Raw genomic sequence first — 23,054 nt, 5'->3', positions numbered from 1 at the left:
CATATGGCTCTACATTTAATTATGCCAAGCCTTCAAGAGAGCGGTACTGCCACACGCACACGCGCACGCGCACACGCACACGCACACACACACGCACACACACACACACACGCCACAGCAGCACAGTAATACTTGCTGCAATAATCCACATTCATTTTGAAATTGCCACCAGATGGAGGCTGCTTGGTTGGCACAAGCCTGTATAGTCAACTGAGTTTTATATTCAGGGGACTGATGTGTCTGTGTGAGATTGTGTGTGTGTGAGATTGTGTGTGTGTGTGTGTGTGTGTGTGTGTGTGTGTGTGTGTGTGTGTGTGTGTGTGTGTGTGTGTGTGTGTGTGTGTGTGTGTGTGTGTGTGTGTGTGCGTGCGTGCGCGTGTGAGTGAGTGCATGTGCATACACACATCTGTCTGTTTGTGTGCACTATACTCACTCTTTGGGAAGCGTGGTGGGTTGTCATTGACATCAGAGAGGGTAATGCTGACTGTGGTGGTCCCTGATAACCCACCCATCTGTCCAGCCATGTCTTTAGCCTGGATCACAACCACATAGTTCTCCTTGGTCTCCCTGTCCATGTTAGGCAGGGCTGTCTTGATCACACCTGAATGTGAAGGACAGACAGTCAGGACAGATGGTCAAAGTGATGCAAGATTAGATACTTCTGATAGATATAGATATATATATAGCACTAACACTTTTTCCAAAGAGGAAATTAATTGAATATCAAACAATAGGGGATGTGAGGGTTGATGGTGCACATCATTCAAATCTAGTTCTGAGCAGCGTTGGTGAAATGCACGGTGAACGCAGGGGTATAAAACTCTCATCCTGCTCTTTCATCACTTAGGATGTGGCAGCAGGGGAGGAGGGAGACACAGAGGAGTGTGTGTGTGTGTATCTCACTCGCTGAAGGACAGCTAGCAACTGAAAAACATGCTAGTCCATTCAAGTAGTTCTGAGGGGGAACAATACATAGATATACAGTATGTGTGTGTACTGTATGTGTACACCAATACACTGTGATACACTCATAGACACAGGGCGAGAGAGAGAATCATACTTATGATGTCCAAGCCTGCCTTTGTATAGGGGGGATGTCAGTTTACATGGCACATCTGGCATAAACCATATTACTGTTCATCCTGCGATTAATATATTTTTTGGGTCGCCATTTCCCTTTTGTTTAAGCAAAAAACACATTTGGGATCCAATCCAAAGCACACATTACAAATGATTAAATATAGCAGTGGTGACGGAGCAGTGGGATAGAAAAGCGGCGGTTGGTGGAGATTCTGTCCTTCTTTTCTGTCATGTCTCTTCAGTCTGACACGGGAGTTAATAGCCGCGGTGAACGCACACGTACACACACAAACACACAGTCTCCAGACGTGGTAGTGACGGGGTAGTGCACTGTTCATATCCTGGTTCACTCGCAGTATGAATTTGGGTTCCATTCAGGTGTTAGTTGAATCTTCAGTGAGGCAGGTTAATGGCACCTTGTGTATACTTCCCTGTTCACTCTCTGGGAACATTGCTCCCTTGAGCCACAGATAGAATGTAGAGGGTAAATATTATAGAACACTGTATTTGCATTGTAACTGACCCTACCTCTCCTTTTTGTCTACAGAAAAGCAAAAAGACAGGGTCTGTTAACACTGACCTGTGTTGGGCTCTACGGAGAAGTATGGCTGTCCCTGCAGGATGCTGTAGACCACCCTGGCACTGTTACCATATGTAGGGTCATCAGCGTCTGTAGCGGTCACCTGCGTCACCACCGTGCCTGGGGAAGGAAAGAGGGAGGAGAAGAAAAAAAAGAGGGTAAGTTAGTGAGCAAAGTTATACACATGGAATGGAGTGGGCGTTGGGACACACTCAATAACACAAGATTCAAGACAACTTCCTGAATAAGCCCAATAAAGTGAACTGGACTGAACTGAAGTCTTTGGTGGTGTCACAAATGACTCCCCCTCCCCCCCCCCCCCCCAAAAAAGTAATGCATACTATTCTATGCCCTCTATACATATCATTTCCTATACTCTATACAAATCTCACAGGCACCGTACGCAGCAGTACCAGCCAGTATAGCAGCTCTGCTGTTTGCAAACCCCCAAAAACCTATTAGTGTATCTCGAGTGTCTAACAACCCTATATCTGATCCAAGGCAACGGCTGTGATCCATTTTCCTTATCAAAGAGGCAAAGAATGATATTCCAACAGAACAAAGGGGAGAAGTGTTCGTCAAATAGTACCTCCCAGCGATGCCTAGTGGGGCCCAGTGTTGACTCATTAAATGCATAAGAATAATTAATTGAGTAGAACTATTTAATGGCAATGAACATAAATATAGAATTGTGCAATTGGCATTGCAATCGTGACCAACTGAAACTTCTAATTCTAATTCAGTGTCAATGTGAGGTCTGCACGGGTGAAACTAGTGGGAGTTTTACATTGCTGCACAAACATCTCAAGTTACTTTTCTCTTTAACCTCTTATTGAATAAATAAAGTGTAAGCTAATTTCTTTGATGATATCACTTTGCTTTCTGAAGAGGGAATGCTCAGTATTTCACAGGACAAAGTGTCCAGTCGATTGTACTATAAAGGCCGGTCCAGAACAGGCCCTCTTTCAAGGCACACCTCACTTGTGGCTATGGGCAACTGCTTTTCTTACTTAGAGTTTGTAAACAGGCTGACAGTTTGTCACTTGTCGGTGTTATGTGACCAATGTCACTATTTAGTGTTAAGTGTATACTTCACATACCCTAATATCTGAACTGCATGATTAATCGTCTTGAATTCCAACTACATTATTGACATACACCAGGCAAAAAACAGAGTTTTTAATGTGTTGTAATTGATAACTGAACAGAGTATTCAAAAGATTAGCTCAAGTATGTAATATAATCAGCATCATTGGGCCGCTTCACTTAGTTTGTTTGGCTGTAATAAAACAGTTAATGGCCTGTAATCATTCGCATTTAACGACTCAATTTATTCACCCCAAATGGCAACCTATTCTCTATGGGCCCTGCTCAAATGTAGTGCACTACATAGGGAATAGGGTGCTATTTGGGATGTAGACAATCTTTCCTCTCATTATTATGATTGATAAAGCCATCTTTGATCCAACAGGATAGGCGTTTGTTTGTAACAACTTTAGCTTGTCTCACACATAAGCCTTCTAATCCTGCTATCCATTGCAGATACAAGTATGGCATATATTATTACCACTGACTGCATGAGATCCCCCTCTTTTATAATGATGTCCAGGCTATCAGTTTAACTGTGGAACTGTTTAACAATGGTCGGTCAGGCTATGAGTTACAGTTACACACAGGGCAAAACAGGATGACATGGTTATGACTTGACAACGAGAAACATTTTAACCACTTCTGCCCTGGTAGGTGTCTGTGGTAAGAAGTGAGTGAGATGGATGTAGGGCTGTTCTCTGTAGCCTACTTCTGTCATACGTACCAAGAGGTTACATCTCTGGTACGTGAGTGAAGTAGGGGTAAGGGTGTAGGTGATCATACATATTCAGTGGGGACATCTCAGGTATGTGTGTGAATTAAGGGTTAGGGTGTAGGTGTTCATACGTACCCAGTGGGGACATCTCAGGTACCTCTGTGAAGTAGGGGTCCTTGGTAAACTTGGGCTCATTGTCGTTAATGTCATGGATCTTGATGATAAACTCTGACTCTCCCTCTAGAGAGGTGTTAGTGATTCTGTTGACAGCCTTGGCCCGGAGCGTGTAGTAGGCCTTCTCCTCCCGGTCCAATCTCTTAGTGGCATGGATATCCCCAGAGTTCTCATCGATGATGAACAGACTACCGGCTCCATCACCGGTCAGGACATATCGTATGCTACCATCACCCCGGTCCCCATCTGAGTGGAGCTGTAGAGTAATGAGAAACAAAGGGGACGAAGTCAGTTCACAATAGCACTCAATCACAATGCAAAGGATTTGTAATGAATATGCACATTTCAATTACTGGACTCCTCTTGGGACAAACAAAGAAACTTCAATAGTTTATGGCACTCTGTGCTAGTGACTGATTGTAAATGATCTGAAGACAAATAATCTAATTGTGACACAACGATATCCTGATCATTTACATATATTTCAAAAATTACTTTTTAGGTGTTTGATTTAAGATATTTGTGTTGTCCCCAATTTCCTATGCCATTTACCGAAATAATTATAATTTCATAGAAATGTAATCAGGTTGAGTGTGACCTGTGTGTCCTATGTCTGTTCTTACTAACTCCGAGGAGATCAGATTTCTCTAACATGCTGTAGAAACATGACATTATATTTTCACTTCTTCTTTTCTTCAATCATCTCCTCTCCTATCAATCTCCTCTCTACTCCACTATTTGCTCGCTCTCCTGATGTGGCCTGTTTCTGTCTGCATGAACAACAGCTTAGCTTGTTCTGACATTTTAATACAGCCACCAAATCTCCTCAACATATTCATGTCTGGGAACTCATCAAAATCTTGTCTGCATCCTGAATTGCACCGAATTCCCTATATAGTGCACTTCCAGGGCCCATAGATATCTGGTCAAAAGTAGTGCACTATACTGTATAGGCAATAGGGTACTATTTGGGACAGAACACTTGTCCTTCCTCTCTTTCCTCCTGTTGTTTCCCATCCTTTTTTATTTATATTTTAGTGCATTCAGAAAGTATTCATTTTTCCCACATTTTGTTACATTACAGCCTTATTCTAAAATGGTTTCCATTTTTCTACTGAATCTACTGAAATATCACATTTACATAAGCATTCAGAGCCTTTACTCAGTACTTTGTTGAAGCACCTTTGGCAGCGATTACAGCCTCGGGTCTTCTTGGGTATGACGCTACAAGCTTGGCACACATGTATTTGGGGAGTTTATTCCATTCTTCTTTGCAGATCCTCTCAAGCTCTGTCATGTTAGATGGGGTAGTCGCTGCACAGATATTTTCAGGTCTCTCCAGAGATGTTCGATCGGGTTTAAGTCTGACTGGGCTACTGAAGGACAATCAGAGACTTGTCCTGAAGTCACTCCTGTGATGTCTTGGCTGTGTGCTTAGGGTCGATGTCCTGTTGGAAGGTGAACCTTTGCCCCAGTCTGTGGTCCTGAGTGCTCTGGAGCAGGTTTTCATCAAGCATCTCTCTGTACTTTGCTCCGTTCATCTTTCCCTTGATCCTGACTAGTCTCCCAGTCCCTGATGCTGAAAAACATTCCTACAGCATGATGCTGCCACCACCATTCTTCACCGTAGGAAAGTTGCCGAGTTTCCTCCAGACATGATGCTTGACATTCAGCCAAAGAGTTAAATATTGGTTTCATTACACCACCAGAATCTGTTTTCTCATGGTCTGAGAGTCCTTTAGGTGACATTTTGCAAAATCCAAGCGGGCTGTCAAATCAAATCAAATCAAATGTTATTGGTCACATACACATGGTTAGCAGATGTTAATGTGAGCGTAGCAAAATGCTTGTGCTTCTAGTTCCGACAGTGTAGCAATATCTAACATGTAATCAAACAGTTCCACAAAAGCTAGTACCTAATACACACAAATCTAAGTAAAGGAATGGAATAAGAATATATACATATACATATATGGATGAGCAAAGACAGAGCAGCATAGGCAAGATGCAATAGATGGTATAAAATACAGTATATATATTAGATGAGTAATGCAAGATATGTAAACATTATTAAAGTGGCCTTTTTAAAGTGACTAGTGATCCATTTATTAAAGTGGCCAATGATTTCAAGTCTGTATGTAGGCAGCAGCCTCTCTGTCTTAGTGATGTCTGTTTAACAGTCCGACAGCCTTGAGAGAGAAGCTATTTTTCAGTCTTTCGGTCCCAGCTTTGATGCACCTGTACTGACCTCGCCTTCTGGATGGTAGCGGGGTGAACAGGCAGTGGCTCGAGTGGTTGTTGTACTTGATGATCTTTTTGGCCTTCCTGTGACCACGGGTGCTGTAGGTGTCCTGGGGGGCAGGTAGTTTGCCCCCGGTGATGCATTGTGCAGACCGCACCACCCTCTCGAGAGCCTTGCAGTTGTGGGCGGTGCAGTTGCCATACCAGGCGGTGATGCAGCCCGACAGGATGCTCTCAATTGGGCATCTGTAAATGTTTGTGAGGGTTTTAGGTGACAAGCCAGCCTCCTGAGGTTGAAGAGGTGCTGTTGCGCCTTCTTCACCACACTGTTTGTGTGTGTGTGGACCATTTCAGTTTGTCCGTAATGTGTATGCCGAGGAACTTAAAACTTTCCACCTTCTCCACTGCTGTCCCGTCGATGTGGATAGGAGGGTGCTCCCTCTGCTGTTTCCAAAAGTCCATGATCATCTCCTTTGTTTTTTTGGCATTGAGTGAGAGGTTGTTTTGCTGACACCACACTCCGAGTGCCCTCACCTCCTCCCTGTCGGCTGTCTCATCGTTGATGGTAATCAAGCCTACGACTGTTGTGTCATCTGCAAACTTGGTGATTGAGTTGGAGGTGTGCATGGCCACGCAGTTGTGGGTGAACAAGGAGTACAGGAGGGGGCTGAGCACGCACCCTTGTGGGGCCCCAGTGTTGAGGATCAGCGAAGTGAAGATGTTGTGGAGGAAGTCCAGGACCAAATTGCACAGGGCAGGGTTGAGACCCAGGACCTCTAGCTTAATGATGAGCTTAGAGGGTACTATGGTGTTGGATGCTGAGCTGAAGTCAATTAACAGCATTCTTACATAGGTATTCCTCTTTGCCACTTGGGGCAGTGTGAGGTGTTATGGCGATTGCATCGTCTGTGGACCTATTAGGGCGGTAAGCAAATTGAAGTGGGTCTAAGGTGACAGATAAGGTTTAGGTGATATGATCCTTGACTAGCCTCTCAACGCACTTCATGATGACAGAAGTGAATGCCATAGGGCGATAGTCATTTAGTTCAGTTCCCTTTACCTTCTGGGGTATAGGAACAATGGTGGCCATCTTGAAGCATGTGGGGACAGCTTTCAGTTTTGCGCGAATGCCGCCATCTATCCACAGTTTCTGGTCATGTGCCTTTTACTGAGGAGTGGCTTCCGTCTGCCCACTCTACCATAAAGGCCTGATTGGTGGAGTGCTTCAGAGACGGTTGTCCTTCTGGAAGATTTTAACATCTACGCAGAGGAACTCTGGAGCTCTGTCAGAATGACAATGACAATCGGGTTGTTGGTCACCTCCCTGAACAAGGCTCTTCTCCCCCGATTGCTCAGTTTGGCCGGGTGGCCAGCTCTAGGTAGAGCCTTGACTTGACTAAACTTCTTCCATTGAAGAATGATGGAGGCCACTGTGTTCTTGGGAACCTTTAATGCTGCAGACATTTTTGCGTACCCTTCCCCAGATCTGTGCCTCGACACAATCCTGTCCCGGGGCTCTACGGACAATTCCTTCAACCTCATGGCTTGGTTTTTGTTCTGACATGCACTGTCAACTGTCGGACCTTATATAGACAGGTGCGTGCCTTTCCAAATCATGTCCAATCAATTTATTTTAGCACAGGTGGATTCCTATCAAGTTGTAGAAGCATTGCAAAGGGTCTGAATACGGATGTAAATAAGGTTTGCATCTTTTTTATTTGTAATAAATTAGCAACATTTTCTAAAAAACTGTTTTCACTTTGTCATTATGGGTATTGTGTGTAGATTCATGAGGAATTGTTTTCATTTCATCCATTTTAGAATAAGGCTGTAATGTGACTGAATTCAGGAAGGTGAGTTTGTGTACAATTTTCAAGATTGACATTTTTTTATAGACTCTTCCAAATAGTCTTTCATACACTGCAGATGGGGGAATCCTGGGAATGTTATGCTTCTTTGACATTTGATAAACTTGTTATCCCACTTTAGAGACAGGTAGAAGAAAAACGCCTTGAATGATTTTCTCTCTTTCGAGAGACCCCTCATTGTTAACGCCGATTAAGCATAGTTCACGCCCTCTTAAGCCTTAGCCCCACCAATCTCTTTCAGAATTTAAAAGCATGAGTCAGCATGGCATTGTCCTCCAGAAAGTACACTCTAAAAATTAGGGGTTCAACAAGGTGTCTTCTAAGATCCTCAAAGTTCTTGGCACTGAAAATTGCCCCCAATAGATTCTTCCAAGAACCCCATAGGAGGATGGGTTCATCTAGGAACCTCCTTAGTTGGTGAGGGTTCTTTCAAGAAGTTAACTGCCGAACTGAAACATTTGGATTTTAATTAGAAAGGACAGCAGGTGCAGGCATTTAAATGAAAAATGCAAAGATCTCCTCAATTTAAATTAAAGTTTGTTCCTTGTATGATCTAAATTGGTATTGTTTTATGATGATACCATCGATCTTTTCATATTTGTGCAAATTTTTCTAAAACAGAAAATGGACACAATTCAATGGATATCAATCAACAAAGAAGTAAGAATATGTAGGCTATAAGAATATGTTGAAGGCTAGCTGTATTAGGTGCAGATGACTGATATGCTCATTTTTGTGTCTGTCTCTACAGGTATACAGACGAGGAGGCATACAAAGGTATGCCAATTGGTATTGGTTTGTTATGCAGATCACATGTACCTCTTCAATGAAAATCCCATAGGCCTCTCCATTATGGACAAGGTATGTGTATGAACACCATTATAAAAAACATTTTTTTTCATTCACATTTACAAAAAAACAAGGTATGAATACTGTTGTGTGCATGTTTTGTTAAACATCTGTATAATTACTATTTTTTGGATTCACAGACTTCACCCTCCCTACCCCTCTGATGAATATAATAGGAAAACTGTTCGATCCCTATGCACTGCAAAATCATTCTGGCTATGGATATGGAGAACATCAACACATTAACATCAACACGTCAGAGGATATACCAGTTGGACTTGGGGCTCTGCTGGGAGTTTACCTCATATTTAGATTTTTTTATTCTGCTTTGCTAATAAATCATAATAAACACTGACAATTACAATATTGTGTTATTGTTATGCGTATTATTATTATTAATAATAATAAAAATAATAGGGGGGGGGGGGGGTAGTTAAAAAATGAACCCCAAAACGTTCTTCAAAGGTTCTTCGAGGATCAATTAAAAGGGGTTCTTTGAAAAACCCTTTTAATGGGTTCTTTGAAGGACTTATAGGGGTTCCTCTACAGTTTCAATTTGAAGAACCCCTAAAGGATACTCCAGGAACCTCTTATTTTTAGAGTGTAGTCTCTATTATGCCCCTCAATTATCTCAGCCAATCATGGACCCTTCCTTTCTTCCTACATAGCTCATTTATTCATATTTACGGACCCCAGACCAGCTTGTAATTAAGGCATATGAAAGTTCATATGTTAAAGAAGACATAATATTTTTTTTCAAAAGGCCCTACTTTGAAGTAGGAAATAGCATCAAAAGCCTACGATCCTGAATCCGGTCACATAATGTGGTGTGTGACTTGCTAGCTTCTGGTGCTGGACAGATGGAGTATGTTAGATTCAATCAGGTGGATGAGCACTGCAACAGTATGACTGTGTCCCAAATTGCACCCTATTCCCTATGCAGTGCACTACTTTTGACCAGAGCCCTATGGGTCTATGGGCCCTGGTCAAAAGTAATGCACTACATAAGAAATAGGGCACCATTTGGGACGAAGACAGTATGCACCCTACTCCTAACGCTCTCTCTCTCGCTAAAATATGAATGGATTTTTATTTCAGGTGCTGGAAGGCTTTATATAACTAATTCATTGTGTTCTGTGTGAAAACAAAGCTGTGGAAGCAAAATGGCTGCCTTTTAAGTTTAGTATCTTTAAAATGTCTGTGTTTGTTGTAAACACTGAAAGATATGATCGTCATGTTTTCCACCTATCTAACCAAGTTGGGAAAAGCTATCTACTGACTGTCTATATTTGTGGTTATGTTGTGCCGACCATGTACCTCCCCTCTGGTGTGGCAGGTAGCCAATTGGTTAAGAGCATTGGGCCAGTAACCAGAAGGTTCGTTGTTTGAATCCCTGAGCTGGCAAGGTGGAAAAGTCTGTATTTTTGCCCTTGAGCAAGACAGTTAACCCCCAACAACAACAACTGCTTTGTGTACGTTGATTAAGGCAGCCCCCACACCTCTCTGATTCAGAAGAGTTGGATAAAAGGTAGAAGGCACATTTCAGTTGAATGCATTCAGTTGTGCAACTGACTGGTTATCTTCTTGTTCCTCTCCCATCACCAGCTCCCAATGAGATACATTTACATTTTAGTCATTTAGCAGACACTCATCTAGGGCAACTTACAGGAGCAACTAGGCTTAAGTGCCTTGCTCAAGGTCACATCAAAAGATTTTTCACCTAGTCTGCTTGGGGATTCAAACCAGCAACATTTTGGTTACTGGCCCAATGCTCTTAACCGCTAGGCTACCTGCAACCGATAGACAGACAGTGTGACATATTCCGTATGGACACAGAGTGAGCGCTCGGGGTCTGCTCATTTGGTTTTGAGGGGTTCAGCATCATTCCTTCATTCCCCTGAAGGATATTACACAGCCAGCTCAGTGTATCGAACCCCTGCTCTCCTATCCTGCTTACTGCACTAAGGTTTGTGATCCCTCCGTCTCCCTCCTCTTCTAGTCACCCACCCTACCCCTTTCTATGGTGGAAGTGAATTTACAGCCGCCCACCCGGGTCCCTGCTACTCAAATTAGGAGAAAAACCTCTCCCGAAAATCAATCTGTCAGCCAGACGTGGATCCACAATGGCTCCTGATAAATTTCTCTTGAAAATTCAATAAAAGACTCACCAGAGGGAAGAAAGCATTGATCATGGCCACCAGGATACCTCCACACGTCGATGCAGAGCCCTTTCTCCTCCGTCCTCCATGATATCAAATCATAATGAAATAAAGCAAAGGAGGAATATGTCCCAAATGGCACCCTATTCCCTATTTAGTGAACTTCTTTAGTGTGTCATTTGGGAAGCACACAAGGAAGATGCTCCAGTGCTAGTGCCACTAGTGCTACAGGAGAGCTTTGGTCTTTTGTGGAGCGAGTTTCTGTTCTGTAGGTCACCCATACTCTATTAGATTAAGAACTATTCAATTTTATTACACAAAATAAAAAGGTCGCGAGACAGTAGTTTTGAAAGGCAACATTAACCAACTCCGCAAGATCCATAAATCCTAACATTTTAAGCGTAATAATAATAATAATCAATACATTCCTAAAAAAATAATGATATCACATACATTTTTACCTTAATTCTGCATATTAGGAGCAGGAATATTGTAGACGTTTTTCTTTTAAATTAATGTATATCATTTTTACAGAAAATGGCATGGTGGTCCAGACATATTTAGCTGCCATTTGAGGATCACAGAGCTATAGGGTATACAATATGTATGGTTTTAAACAAGGCCCTTAAGTCAACCAGCCAGTTACCCTTTTAGCCCTACAGTCTACCGCCAAATAGTCTGTGTGTGTCCCAAATGGCACACTATCCCCTATGCAGTGGACTAGGGCACATATGGATTTATACAATTAATAACAGTATTATTTAAATAACATAACAAAGTGGTAACTATCTCATCATTGGGATTACACATAGGCACTTGAGGAACTGAATTTGTGTAAGCCTCATTTAAGACATGCTCCAGACTACTGACAACTACTAAGTATTTTTTAAACATTCCAATTTGGGCTGGATGTGTCAATGTGTAGTTCATACATGCATAATCTATGAGTAGAATTACTGTAGTACTTCAGTTAGCCACGAAATCCCTAGTTTGAAAGCGACATCATGCACCCACAGCAGAGCATGAGAGAAAGAGAGAGAGCAATGACGTGGTGCACATATCTGCACGTAAAGTGGTTCCCCCTTTAAAAGTTGCGAGTTTGCACCGCGGGATTTAGAGGTACACAGAGTCATGGCTTCATTGCTCCAGATTACCACAATGGGGAGTTAGCGCACTCATTATGCATTTGGGTCCCAAGGTTTTTTATGACCAATCATATCGAGTGGTTCCAATGACGAATTTTGACCGAGCCACCCTTGCCTTGTGGCGTTCTTCAACAAAGATGGCTGACAAAACATTATGGTGGAACCAGATGTAAGTTGTTATAACGTCATAACGAGTCAAGCAAAACATTTACAATTGAGAGGAATATGTTAGTTAATGTAGAGACAAACATTTGTGCATATATTTTTGTCATAAAGTTAATTTACGAAAATCGCTATTTAGTAAGTTATCTGACTAGCTAACATTAGCCAACTAGCTCGTGTTAGGAGAATTAATTTGTAATTCGTGTTGATTAATGTTTTAGGGACTCCTGAGAAAACCAGCAAACCAGGCTGTCGTCTTGTGAAACAGTAGATGTAAAGAATCTAGCTAGCTAAAGCATTTACAGCAAATTGAATGTACAATTGTGTAAGCTTGCCTTGCAATGCAGCTGAAGTAACATAGCTAGCTAACTATTTACTTGCTTATTGTGTAGTGGAGGATAAAAATAACTGTATGCATATGGATGTGTAACTAGCTACAGTATGTAGCCGATCTGTGTATGGACCCTTAAAACGTTAGGTTCTAAACTAATATTCATACCAATCTATGAACCTCAGCTATCATAGTTGTTGTATCAACTTCAAGTCTGAATGGCATTAATGAAGCCTATGGATAGAGTGGAATATAATAACTTTATTGTGCCAAGGATGCAAGTCCTATATACACATGTTCTGTAGTTATTACCATGCATGAGATTCCCACATTGTAGCCTGTACATTGAATATATTCACTGATCATGTACTCTTCCCTGGCAAATAAAGGTGCGGTTCAGGTATGAGTCTCTGAGACATTCTTTTTCAGTCATATCCAATACCAGATGTATCAAACTCCATTATTTGAATGATGCCGTGTCTGCATTACAACTATACACTTCAACAATGTTTACCACTCCTGCTCCTGGGACATCAATGATTACACATTGTAACAATGCAATAGACTAGAAACATGATTGATTTGCAATTGATATACACAGAAAAAAAAACTATGTATATCTAACTCCCTTCATCTGCATTAATCTGAGGACAAAGGATAGTATTTCAATGAGATTCTTTAATTTCAACCAGTGAAGAATGTGAAACACTTTATTGAAAGAAGTTCATTATCCAGGTGTTATAAATACATAAATGCATTATAATAATTGTAATATTATAAATACAAGTTCAATCTGTACTTCAATGCACATATGCATTGTGCATTATAAAACGAGGAAGAAAGACGAGGTGGGGAGAGAGGTAAGAACAGCGATAGACAGCATATGATTCATGAATTACAGTGCTACCCTAATATTCTCTCAGTTCATCACAATTGTGGTGTCTCCTAACCAGCCTTGAGCCCCCAGTTGGCCCGAAGGTTATCTTAAGAGTGGGTGAGGTGGCGATGACGGGACTGGCTTCCTCTCTCTAATCAAAACATACCTGCAGACGAGTGACACATGGATAAAGAGAGAGCATGATTAAGCCTTGTTTTTTTTACTCTAACACGGTCAGTCATCTTAAATTAGGAGGTGAAATGCAAAACTGACCTTGGATCATTAACTCCGGGGCTACTACATCTCTGTCTGTATTTCAATGTCAAGCATCTCTTTAATAATACTTCCTGTTGACCTGACCGAGTGACATCTCACCTATGATCATGCTGTGCCCTCTGTCAGCCAGTTCAGATGCGGGAGGGGTTCCCCAAAACAGCTGATATAACCTAGAGTATTAAGGGGGAGAGGGGATGAAGTGAAGAAGAGAGACTGTTATTGTGTGTGGTCTCACCTGGTGTCCACACAAATTGGCTACCAAGTACTTTATGCTGAAAAACAGACACATGAGGACAAACAATAGAAGATAATGTCAATAGAAGATACTGTATGTGATGCAGACACAAATCGGAGTGTGCCTGAAACATTTAAATAGAGAGGGCTATGTGTCTCACCACTTGGTTATTGCAAGGCTAACCCCCAGAGAAAATTATAGTCCAGTGAAAATGGCTGTGTTTATGCGGTGTGAATCTGAAAATTAGCAGCTGACATCTTAAGGGTTTTTTAATTAATGCATGTGAGACAGGTTCCATGTACCACAAGACAGGCAGAGACGGAGAAAAAGAACACAGAACAGTTTAATTACCTTTGGTTATGGACACTTTTGCCAGCAATAAAGCTTCCACGGCCTGCTCCTCGGACAGTGAACATCTGGCAATATCTACATTTTCGACCCCTTGGTCAGCTCGCTCTCTGAAAGTAAAGAAAACAGCTTATTTTTTATAGATATGAAAACAATAACTGAGATATGACTGTTCAATCTAAAGCAGCAGATGTAATTTTTAGGATATACAGCCCAGTGCTGCTTACCTGAAATGCCATCTTCGTAGGTGTCCGCTTTGACTTCCTTTGTGTTGGAAAAAAGTTGCTTTCAGAACAATTATTTTTGATTGAAAAGAAAAAAGGTTTTGCTCTCGACAAAAAGACACAAATGTACCTCCATAGCATATAACAGTTTCTGTGAATAACCACACCTTCATACAAACGCGCTACTGTATGCAGAATTCTTGACGGACAACCGAAGATGCTGCCATATCCTGCCAGCACACCCACAAGCGAGCCACTCAGGAGCAGAATGATGATGTGTGGAAGAGGGAAAGGAATGAGATGTAAACAGCAATTTGTTGCAAGTTGGGGAGGAGGGCTAATAGCTGAACAATAGACTATTCAACCTTTACTTAATACACTAATAGCCAAGCTAAGTGTGAAACCCCCCCCCCCCCCCCCCCCCCCTCCTATCACAGACCAGATTTGCCCTAACGACCAAGGGGTAGCCTGCTACTTAATGTAATAAAGTAATGACTTTTCAAATAGGTACCTTACACGTTATGTTGGCTAACAATTTGGTAGCTACGCTGTCCTTACGAACCACAGCACATCATTACAGCAGTATGTACCGGTATGTTAGCTAGCTACCTAACTTGTGTAGAAAGTAAATATCTGCACCTCGATGGTGTCAACTGTGCTTATGTCTGTGTAATGAAAAAGTAGGGAAAAAATAAACTTCTGACTATACCGATCAATGACAAATGAGCTCGCTGCCCAGACTTACATAATTACAAAGAGGAGATTCTTCTGATTAAAATTGGACCCGTGTAACAGTTTTGCCTCCGTCCCTCTCCTTGCCCCTACCTAGGCTTGAACCAGGGACCCTCTGCACACATAGATAACAGCCACCCTCGAATCATTGTTACCCATCGCTCCACAAAAGCAGCAGTCCTTGCAGAGCAAGGGGAACAACTACTTCAAGGTCTCAGAGCGAGAGACTTCACCGATTGAAGCGCTATTTGCGCGCACCCCGCTAACTAGCTAGCCATTTCACATCGGTTACACCCGATTTGAAAAAAATCTAAATATACACATTGTGAGATATTTGGCAAAATAGACAGACATGCCTATATTTCCCCCATAGGAAACAATGCAGAGTTCCATTATTATTTTTGTTGTTTACATTTTAACTATAAACCAACATGAGCAGGTCTCATTGCCAGCGAAGCAGGCGTTGTAACGGTTGTCGTCGGGAATGGAGGACCAAAACGCAGCAGGAATGTGGATGCTCATCTTGTATTTTATTTTAAATAAAGGTGAACACCAAAAATAACAAAAGAACGAAGAACTCACGCACAACAAAACAGTCTTGTCAGGCTCACACGGGCAAAACAAGAAACAATCTCCCACAAACACTACACCAAACAATTACCCATATATAGGACTCTCAATCAGAGGCAACGAGAAACACCTGCCTCCAATTGAGAGTCCAGCACCCAAACCTAAACATAGAAAACCTAAACTATACAGAATGCAGAAATACAACCTAGAACATACTAACCTAGAACATACACCCAAAACCCAGGAACACATAAATCAAACACCCCTCTACAACACACACAAAACCCCCACCATACAAAACAAACATCCCTCTGCCACGTCCTGACCAAAATACTAAACAACTACTCCCTCTGCTGGTCAGGACGTGACAGACGTTGAACAATGAGCTGGGAATAGAACGTTCGGAAGGTGAGTTGGTGCCACGGTGCTCAATAGAACTAATAGGAGCTGGCAGGGTGAAAAATGCACTAAAATAAGGCCTGTTTTTTCGCGATTACTTTAAAATGACGGCAAGCAGCTGGGAAATATGGTCATATTATGAAACAGCTCCACGGCAGATGCAATGAACCAGTTTTTATCATTGTTAAAAATGTTATGTGTCCAGCCTACTATGTACATGGGTTTCAGAGCACTCTCGTCTGAGTGTACCAGAGCGCAGAATAATTACTTTACGAGCGCTCAACACCCGTTGAATATGGCCGGTGTCAGTAAACGTCGGATAAAAAGCATAATTAAATTGTTTCCAGCAGCACATTTACAGTCACCAACGCTCTGGTTAACATGAAAACTGACTTACCAGCTCTGCTAGGGCAAGTAAAATGGTCAGAGTGGTCTCTTTTGTGTCTGGAAGTAGCTAGCCAACGTTAGCTTGGGTGCTTGACTGCCCTTGTAAGGCCAGAGCGCTCAAATCAACCCTACTCCTTGGCCCGAATGTCCAGTGTGCGCTCCGAGAGCGAAACGGTCAGAATTTACAAACGGACAATTTTTCTCTGAATGGAAACACCATAATATTAATCAAATTAATTAAGCCAAATTTCTTAAAATCAATCCCATATACTATGTTATTACAAAAAAAGGTTTTAAATTCTCTGGTAATGCATTGACTTAATTAATTCAATGCTAACACAGCATTGAATTCTAAATAAATCACCGACAGTGTCACCAGCAAAGCACCCACCCCCACACAATCACACCTCCTCCTCCATGCTTCATGTTGGGAACCGCACATGTGGAGATCTTCCTTTCACCTACTCTGTGTCTCACAAAGACACGGCGGTCAAATTTGGAGTCATCAGACCAAAGGACAAATTTCCACCGGTCTAATGTCTATTGCTAGTGTTTCTCGGCTCGTGTTTCTTCTTATTGGTGTCTTTTAAAGTGGTTTCTTTGCAGCAAATCGACCATGAAGGCCTGATTCACGCAGTCTCCTCTGAAAAGTTGATGTTGAGATGTGTCTGTTACTTGAAGTCTGTGAAGCATTTACTTGGGCTGCAATTTCTGAGTTAAGAGTTAACTCTAAAGAACTTATCCTCTGCAGCAGAGGTAACTCTGGGTCTTCCTTCCTGTGGCGGTCATCATGAGTTCAGTTTCATCATAGAGCTTGATGATTTTTGCAACTGAATTTGAGGGAACTTTTGAAGTTCTTGACATTTTCCATGTTGACTGACCTTCATGCCTTAAAATAATGATGGAATGTTGTTTCTCTTTGCTTATTTAATATGGACATGGTCTAATACCAAATAAGGCTATTTTCTGTACAGCACCCCTACCTTGTCACAACACAATTGATTGGCTCAAACGCATTAAGAAGGAAATAAATTCCACAAATTAACTTTTAACAAGGTACACCTGTTAATTGAAATGCATTCTAGGTCACTAATTCTTGAAGCTGTTTGAGAGAATGCCAATAGTGTGCAAAGCTGTCATCAAGGCAAAGGTGGCTACATTGAAGATTCTCAAATATAAAATATATTTTGATTCGTTGAATACTTTTTTGGTTCCAACATGTGTTATTTCTTAGTTTTGATGTCTTCACTATTATTCTACAATGTAGAAAACAGTAAAAATAAAGAAAAATCCTTGAATGAGTAGGTGTGTCCAAACTTTTGACCGGTACTGTATATACATATATATATATTTATATTCCGGACTCTTATATTGTTCGTTCTGATACTTCTTAATTTCTTTATTTTAACTTTTTGGAGTATGTGCATATTGTTGTGTATTATTAAACACACAAGAATTTCGCTGCTCCTGCAATAACATCAGCAAATCTGTGAATGCCACCAAAAAACTTTGATTTGATTTGATTTGTGCTCCGCCAGAGACCAAGGCGTTGCCATGGCGCAGGTACAAAAAGTGTTTCTGTCTGTGCCATATTATAAACTCCAACGCCCAACGGGGGATGGGGGAGCATGAAAAGATGCTGAGAGCAGAGCTAGGCCCCACTTTCCCCACCACCACTACTCTGGGAGCCTCCGAGACTGGGGCTGCTCCCCACAGATCCCCACATAGCCTATGTGTGACTCTCAAATGGCACCCTAGTACATTTGAGGTGCGCTACTCTTGACCAGGGTCCATAGGGCACTGATCAAAAGTAGTGCTGTGCATTATGTAGGGAATAATGTGCCATTTGGAACACGTGTCAGGAAGGCGCTGACTGACACACAGCTAGACTGACTTGGAAACGCCGAGTAGGAACCAGCCTAGCCTGATGCATTATGTCTCTCTCTGTTCACTTGCTTTTTTCCTTAAATGTTCCCCGATTTCCAGCCCATTACTGTGGGGTAAACAGGGCCAGGCAGTGAAGGGAGTGTAGCAAAGGGGAGCGCGGGAAGAAAATAGATAGAATATAACTGCTCGCTTGGGAGGCGCGGAGAGACCATACCCACCAGGCCTAGCAAACCATTGGGGCCTATCAGGGTCTGTAAATACTTTATGAGATATGATGGTACAGTACAAATACTCCTCAACCACAGGCCATTAACCATTTTCACTAGGAATGTGCCCTTTGGTAAAGCAGGAAAATAATCAAATAAGCAAACAAACTCTTCCCCAGTGACAGCCCAGGCTCTCTTTAGGCCGATATGTTGCTCGACTGCTAATGAGACTCCGTGTACGGTGATTCTCTTCTCTTCCTCCAGGAAAAACAACCAACCGGCCCATACACACACCAAGATAACAGCCAACGATTACGTCCCAAATGGCACCCTATTCCCTATTTAGTGCAGTACTTTTCACAAAGACCATTAGAGCTCTGGTAAAAAGTAGTGCATTCTGGGGTCTAAAGTGTGACCAATTTGGTCACCTCAACACCCTTCTCTACACTGCTCAAACAAAACAGACTGCCTCCCGCGGCTACTTACTTACAGTTCCCGGGCCACACACACTAAATCCTGCCCCTGTCACTAAAGCAGGCTGCACACAGTCCCTCCACGCTGTTTATTCTCTTAGAATGCTGTCAATTCATGCACACAACATATTCTTCCAAGACACGAACGATGCTGCTTTCCACGTTGCGTCTAAATATTAATCCACATATTTCTCTATTATACTATTAGTTTGTGTATCTTGCTCTCTGCAAAATGTGAGTTAGTTAGTCAAAGGAAGCTGACATGTGCCTAAAATAATGCTCATGCTAATCGCTAACTAGCTAGCTAAATATAATTTAACTAAATTCACTAGCTACAGAAAAGCAAACGATAACTCCAATACAGGTTGCTACCAGAGGTGTTGTAGATCATCAAGTTGTTTGTGCAACAGCATGTTCTGAATCAGATAGCCTATTCTAAAATATTTGTCTAAATGCAACAACTATTAAAATGTGATTAGATTCCCCTGGGAAACACTGACCAACACGTTGGTTTCTACCCTATCTTAACATCACTCAACTAGAGATGTAGTGGCATTGATGTACTATGCATGCTGACATTCAATTGGCACAAGCCTCCTCACAGACTCATATGTCATCAGAGTGCAACGCATGCTCAATGAGGAACGAGAGAGAGCTCAGGTTTGTTGTTTTGAAAGTTTCTGAGAAAGTGTTTCTTTACCAGTCTACCTGTTTAATTTGGATCCCGCGACACTGTTAGCCTCAGTTGCTGGGACCTCTACTATCTGTCCCGGCATACTGCCAACTGCTAAAGTCTGAAGAGCTGCTGCTTGGCGATGCTACCCAGACTTCCTTGACAGTTTTAACACAGCCGGTAATGCGGTTAGCCCTCGTGGCTGGGACTGCAGATAGTCCTGACCTTGTGGCTGTTTGTTGCTGTTTCCTTTAGCTGTGGTGGCTGGAATTGTGTGGAGTACCAGCATTAGCCTACATTGCTACCATCATGCCACCCAAAGTTAAAGAAGGTTGGAGTAATGGAGAGTACAGTGTTTTGCTATCACAGGTGCATGATCTTTAAAATTAACAAACATATGTCTACAAACAATTGTAAAAGCAAAAGGAAAAAAACTTTAAGAGATTTCTCCAAATACTGTTGGACTCAACAAACAAAAGAATGGACGATCTGACCAGAGGTCCAAGACCGTAATAACAGTTTGCCGTTCTCCCAGGGATAGGTGGATGTCCTGAAAGAGACTTGCAGTGAGATGACAACAAAGAAAGCTTGTTGACATCAGTACTGTTTGTGAATCATTATTACAGATGACTGGGAAAACAGACAATCGAGAAGGACAATCCAGGAGGAATGACATTGCTGTGGATAGCATAATAGAGTCTCCACATGAGACCTGTATGGAGTCTGAGGAGAAAGTGAGAATTATTGTCACCGAAAAGCTACAGATGGATCATAGGAAGGTTGAGGTGGAGCGCGCCCACAGGTCTGAAAATGTAGAATAATAGTGAAGACATGAAAACTATGAAATAGCACATATGGAATCATGTAGTAACCAAAAAAGTGTTAAACAAATCAAAATATATTTTACATTAGAGATCCTTCAGTGTAGCCACCCTTTGCCTTGATGACAGCTTTGCACACTCTTGCCAGACTTTCCTGCGATTTCTCCAAAAATATTCATAAAGAAAATATGCACATTTTCCCACCAGTCGTTTCCACCAAACGTACTTGTTGCAGATAGAAAATCAGTGCTGATTATGTAGTGCACACAAAATCTTCTTTTTCACTGAAGTTTTCATGTACAGTCGTGGCCAAAAGGTTTGAGAATGACACAAATATTAATTTCCACAAAGTTTCCTGCTTCAGGGTCTTTAGATATTTTTGTCAGATGTTACTATGGAATACTGAAGTATAATTACAAGTATTTCATAAGGGTCATAGGCTTTTATTGACAATTACATGAAGTTCATGCAAAGAGTCAATATTTGCAGTGTTGACCCTTATTTTTCAAGACCTCTGCATTCCGCCCTGGCATGCTGTCAATTAACTTCTGAGCCACATCCTGACTGATGGCAGCCCATTTTTGCATAATCAATGCTTGGAGTTTGTCAGAATTTGTGGGTTTTTGTTTGTCCACCCGCCTCTTGAGGTTTGACCCCAAGTTCTCAATGGGATTAACCTCTTCGAGTTCGCCTAGGATAGGGGGCGCTACAGCGCGTTTTGGAAAGAATTCGTGCCCATTTTCAACGGCCTCCTACTCAAACTCAGAAGCTAGGATATGCATGTAATTAATATATGTGGATGGAAAACACCCTAAAGTTTATAAAACTGTTTGAATGGTGTCTGTGAGTATAACAGAACTCATATGGCAGTCAAAACCCTGAGACCGATCGTAACAGGATGTGGAATTCTGAATTGCGGAGTCAACTTCAGCGCTGTGCCTATAACTCACACTGTGAGCAATGGTTCATTGAGCACTTCCTATTGCTTCCACTAGATGTCCCCAGTCTTTACAAAGTGGTTTGGGTCTCCTACTGTGAAAACTGGCTGAAAGAGAGGCTATGGAACACAGTGACATGGGGAGGGCCATCACCAATATGACGCCGGCGCCCCTGCCTACCCCCAACTTTCGAAACGTTTTGAAAGACAATGAAATCGTCCCCCTTGAATGTTACAGGATCTGTGGATGTAAAAGGCCCGAGAGATTTATGTTATACAACGTTTGACATGTTTGAACGAACCTAAATGTAAAATTTTGGCAAGAGAGGTTTCGCGCTCACGATGGAAGTTTTGGAGCAGCCTTCAGGACGCCCTAACCAGAAAAAGCAATTGGGACATAAAGGAATAACTTTTTCGAACGAAAATACATTTCTTGTGGACCTGGGATTCCTGGGAGTGCATTCTGATGAAGATAATCAAAGGTAAGGAAATATTTACAAAAATATAGAAGACTAGATTTGATATACGATTGTTCCAAGATGGCGCTGACCTGTAACGTTAGCCTATTTTTCAGAGTATCGCATCCCCTTTCATCGCAAAGTATGATTACCCAGTAAAGTTATTTTTAAATCTGGCATTACAGGTGCTTTCAAGAGATATTCATCTATAAATCTTAGAATGACAATATTACATTTTAAAAATGTTTTCGAATAGTAATTTAGTAAATTGTAGCGCTGTTTCATTGGATGCATTTGAGGGAAAATAGTTAGTCAACGTTACGCACCGATGTAAAATGCTGTTTTTATATATAAATATGAACTTTATCGAACAAAAGAATGCATGTATTGTGTAACATGATGTCCTAGGTGTGTCATCTGATGAAGACTGTCAAAGTTTGTGCTGCATTTAGCTGTTTTTTGGTTATTTGTGATGCATGTGGTTGGTCGGAAAATGGCTATGTGGCTACTTTTACGATATACTCCTCTAACATAATCTAATGTTTTGCTTTTGCTGTAAAGCCTTTTTGAAATCGGACGACGTGGTTCGATTCAGGAGAGGTGTATCTATAAAACGATATAATTTGAAAAAAAAAAATAGAAAAAAAAAAGATTACATTTTGTTATGCTAATGGCGATAGGATTTTTCGCTGGATGAGGCCGCACAGGGGTTAACCTCTCTAGGGTAGGTGGCACCAAATCGTCCCACCTACGTAACAGCCAGTGTAATCCCGTGGCGCGTTATTCAAAAACCTCAAAAATGCAAAAACTTCAATTTTTCAAACATATGACTATTTTACACCATTTTAACCTGTTAGGGCTAGGGGGCAGTATTTACACCGCCGGATAAAAAACGTACCCGATTTAATCTGGTTACCACTCCTACCCAGTAACTAGAATATGCATATACTTATTACATATGGATAGAAAACACCCTAAAGTTTCTAAAACTGTTTGAATGGTGTCTGTGAGTATAACAGAACTCATATGGCAGGCAAAAACCTGAGAGATTCCTTTACAGGAAGTGGCCTGTCTGACAAGGTGTCGTTCTTCTTGTCTCTGTTTATTGAAGAGTGAGGATCTTAGCTGTCCCGTGACACTTCCTACGGCTCCCATAGG

General features: G+C 41.7%; 1 protein-coding gene and 1 long non-coding RNA gene across 2 annotated transcripts in view; both read right to left on the bottom strand.

Annotated features, from left to right (window-relative positions):
* The window catches only part of LOC106590055 (cadherin-6), a 100,269-nt gene that overhangs the window by 16,127 nt on the left and 61,088 nt on the right, over positions 1-23,054 (bottom strand). Inside the window, exons 3-5 of the mRNA XM_014180566.3 lie at positions 3,600-3,894; positions 1,661-1,780; positions 434-601 (exon numbers count right to left, since the gene is read on the bottom strand). Coding sequence (XP_014036041.1) covers positions 434-601; positions 1,661-1,780; positions 3,600-3,894 — 583 coding nt within the window. The remainder of the gene's footprint in view (positions 1-433; positions 602-1,660; positions 1,781-3,599; positions 3,895-23,054) is intronic.
* LOC145865712 (uncharacterized) lies at positions 12,735-14,763 on the bottom strand. The gene is made up of 5 exons (XR_014383069.1): positions 14,521-14,763; positions 14,357-14,393; positions 14,133-14,239; positions 13,646-13,716; positions 12,735-13,436 (listed from the first exon to the last, which is right to left on the bottom strand). It is a non-coding gene; the product is annotated as an uncharacterized LOC145865712 (long non-coding RNA).

The sequence above is a fragment of the Salmo salar genome, chromosome 29, assembly GCF_965601325.2.
Source record: "Salmo salar chromosome 29, fSalSal1, whole genome shotgun sequence".
Lineage (NCBI taxonomy): Eukaryota > Metazoa > Chordata > Actinopteri > Salmoniformes > Salmonidae > Salmo > Salmo salar.
Note: the sequence above shows the minus strand (reverse complement) of the source record. Positions and strands in the feature narration are given on the sequence as shown.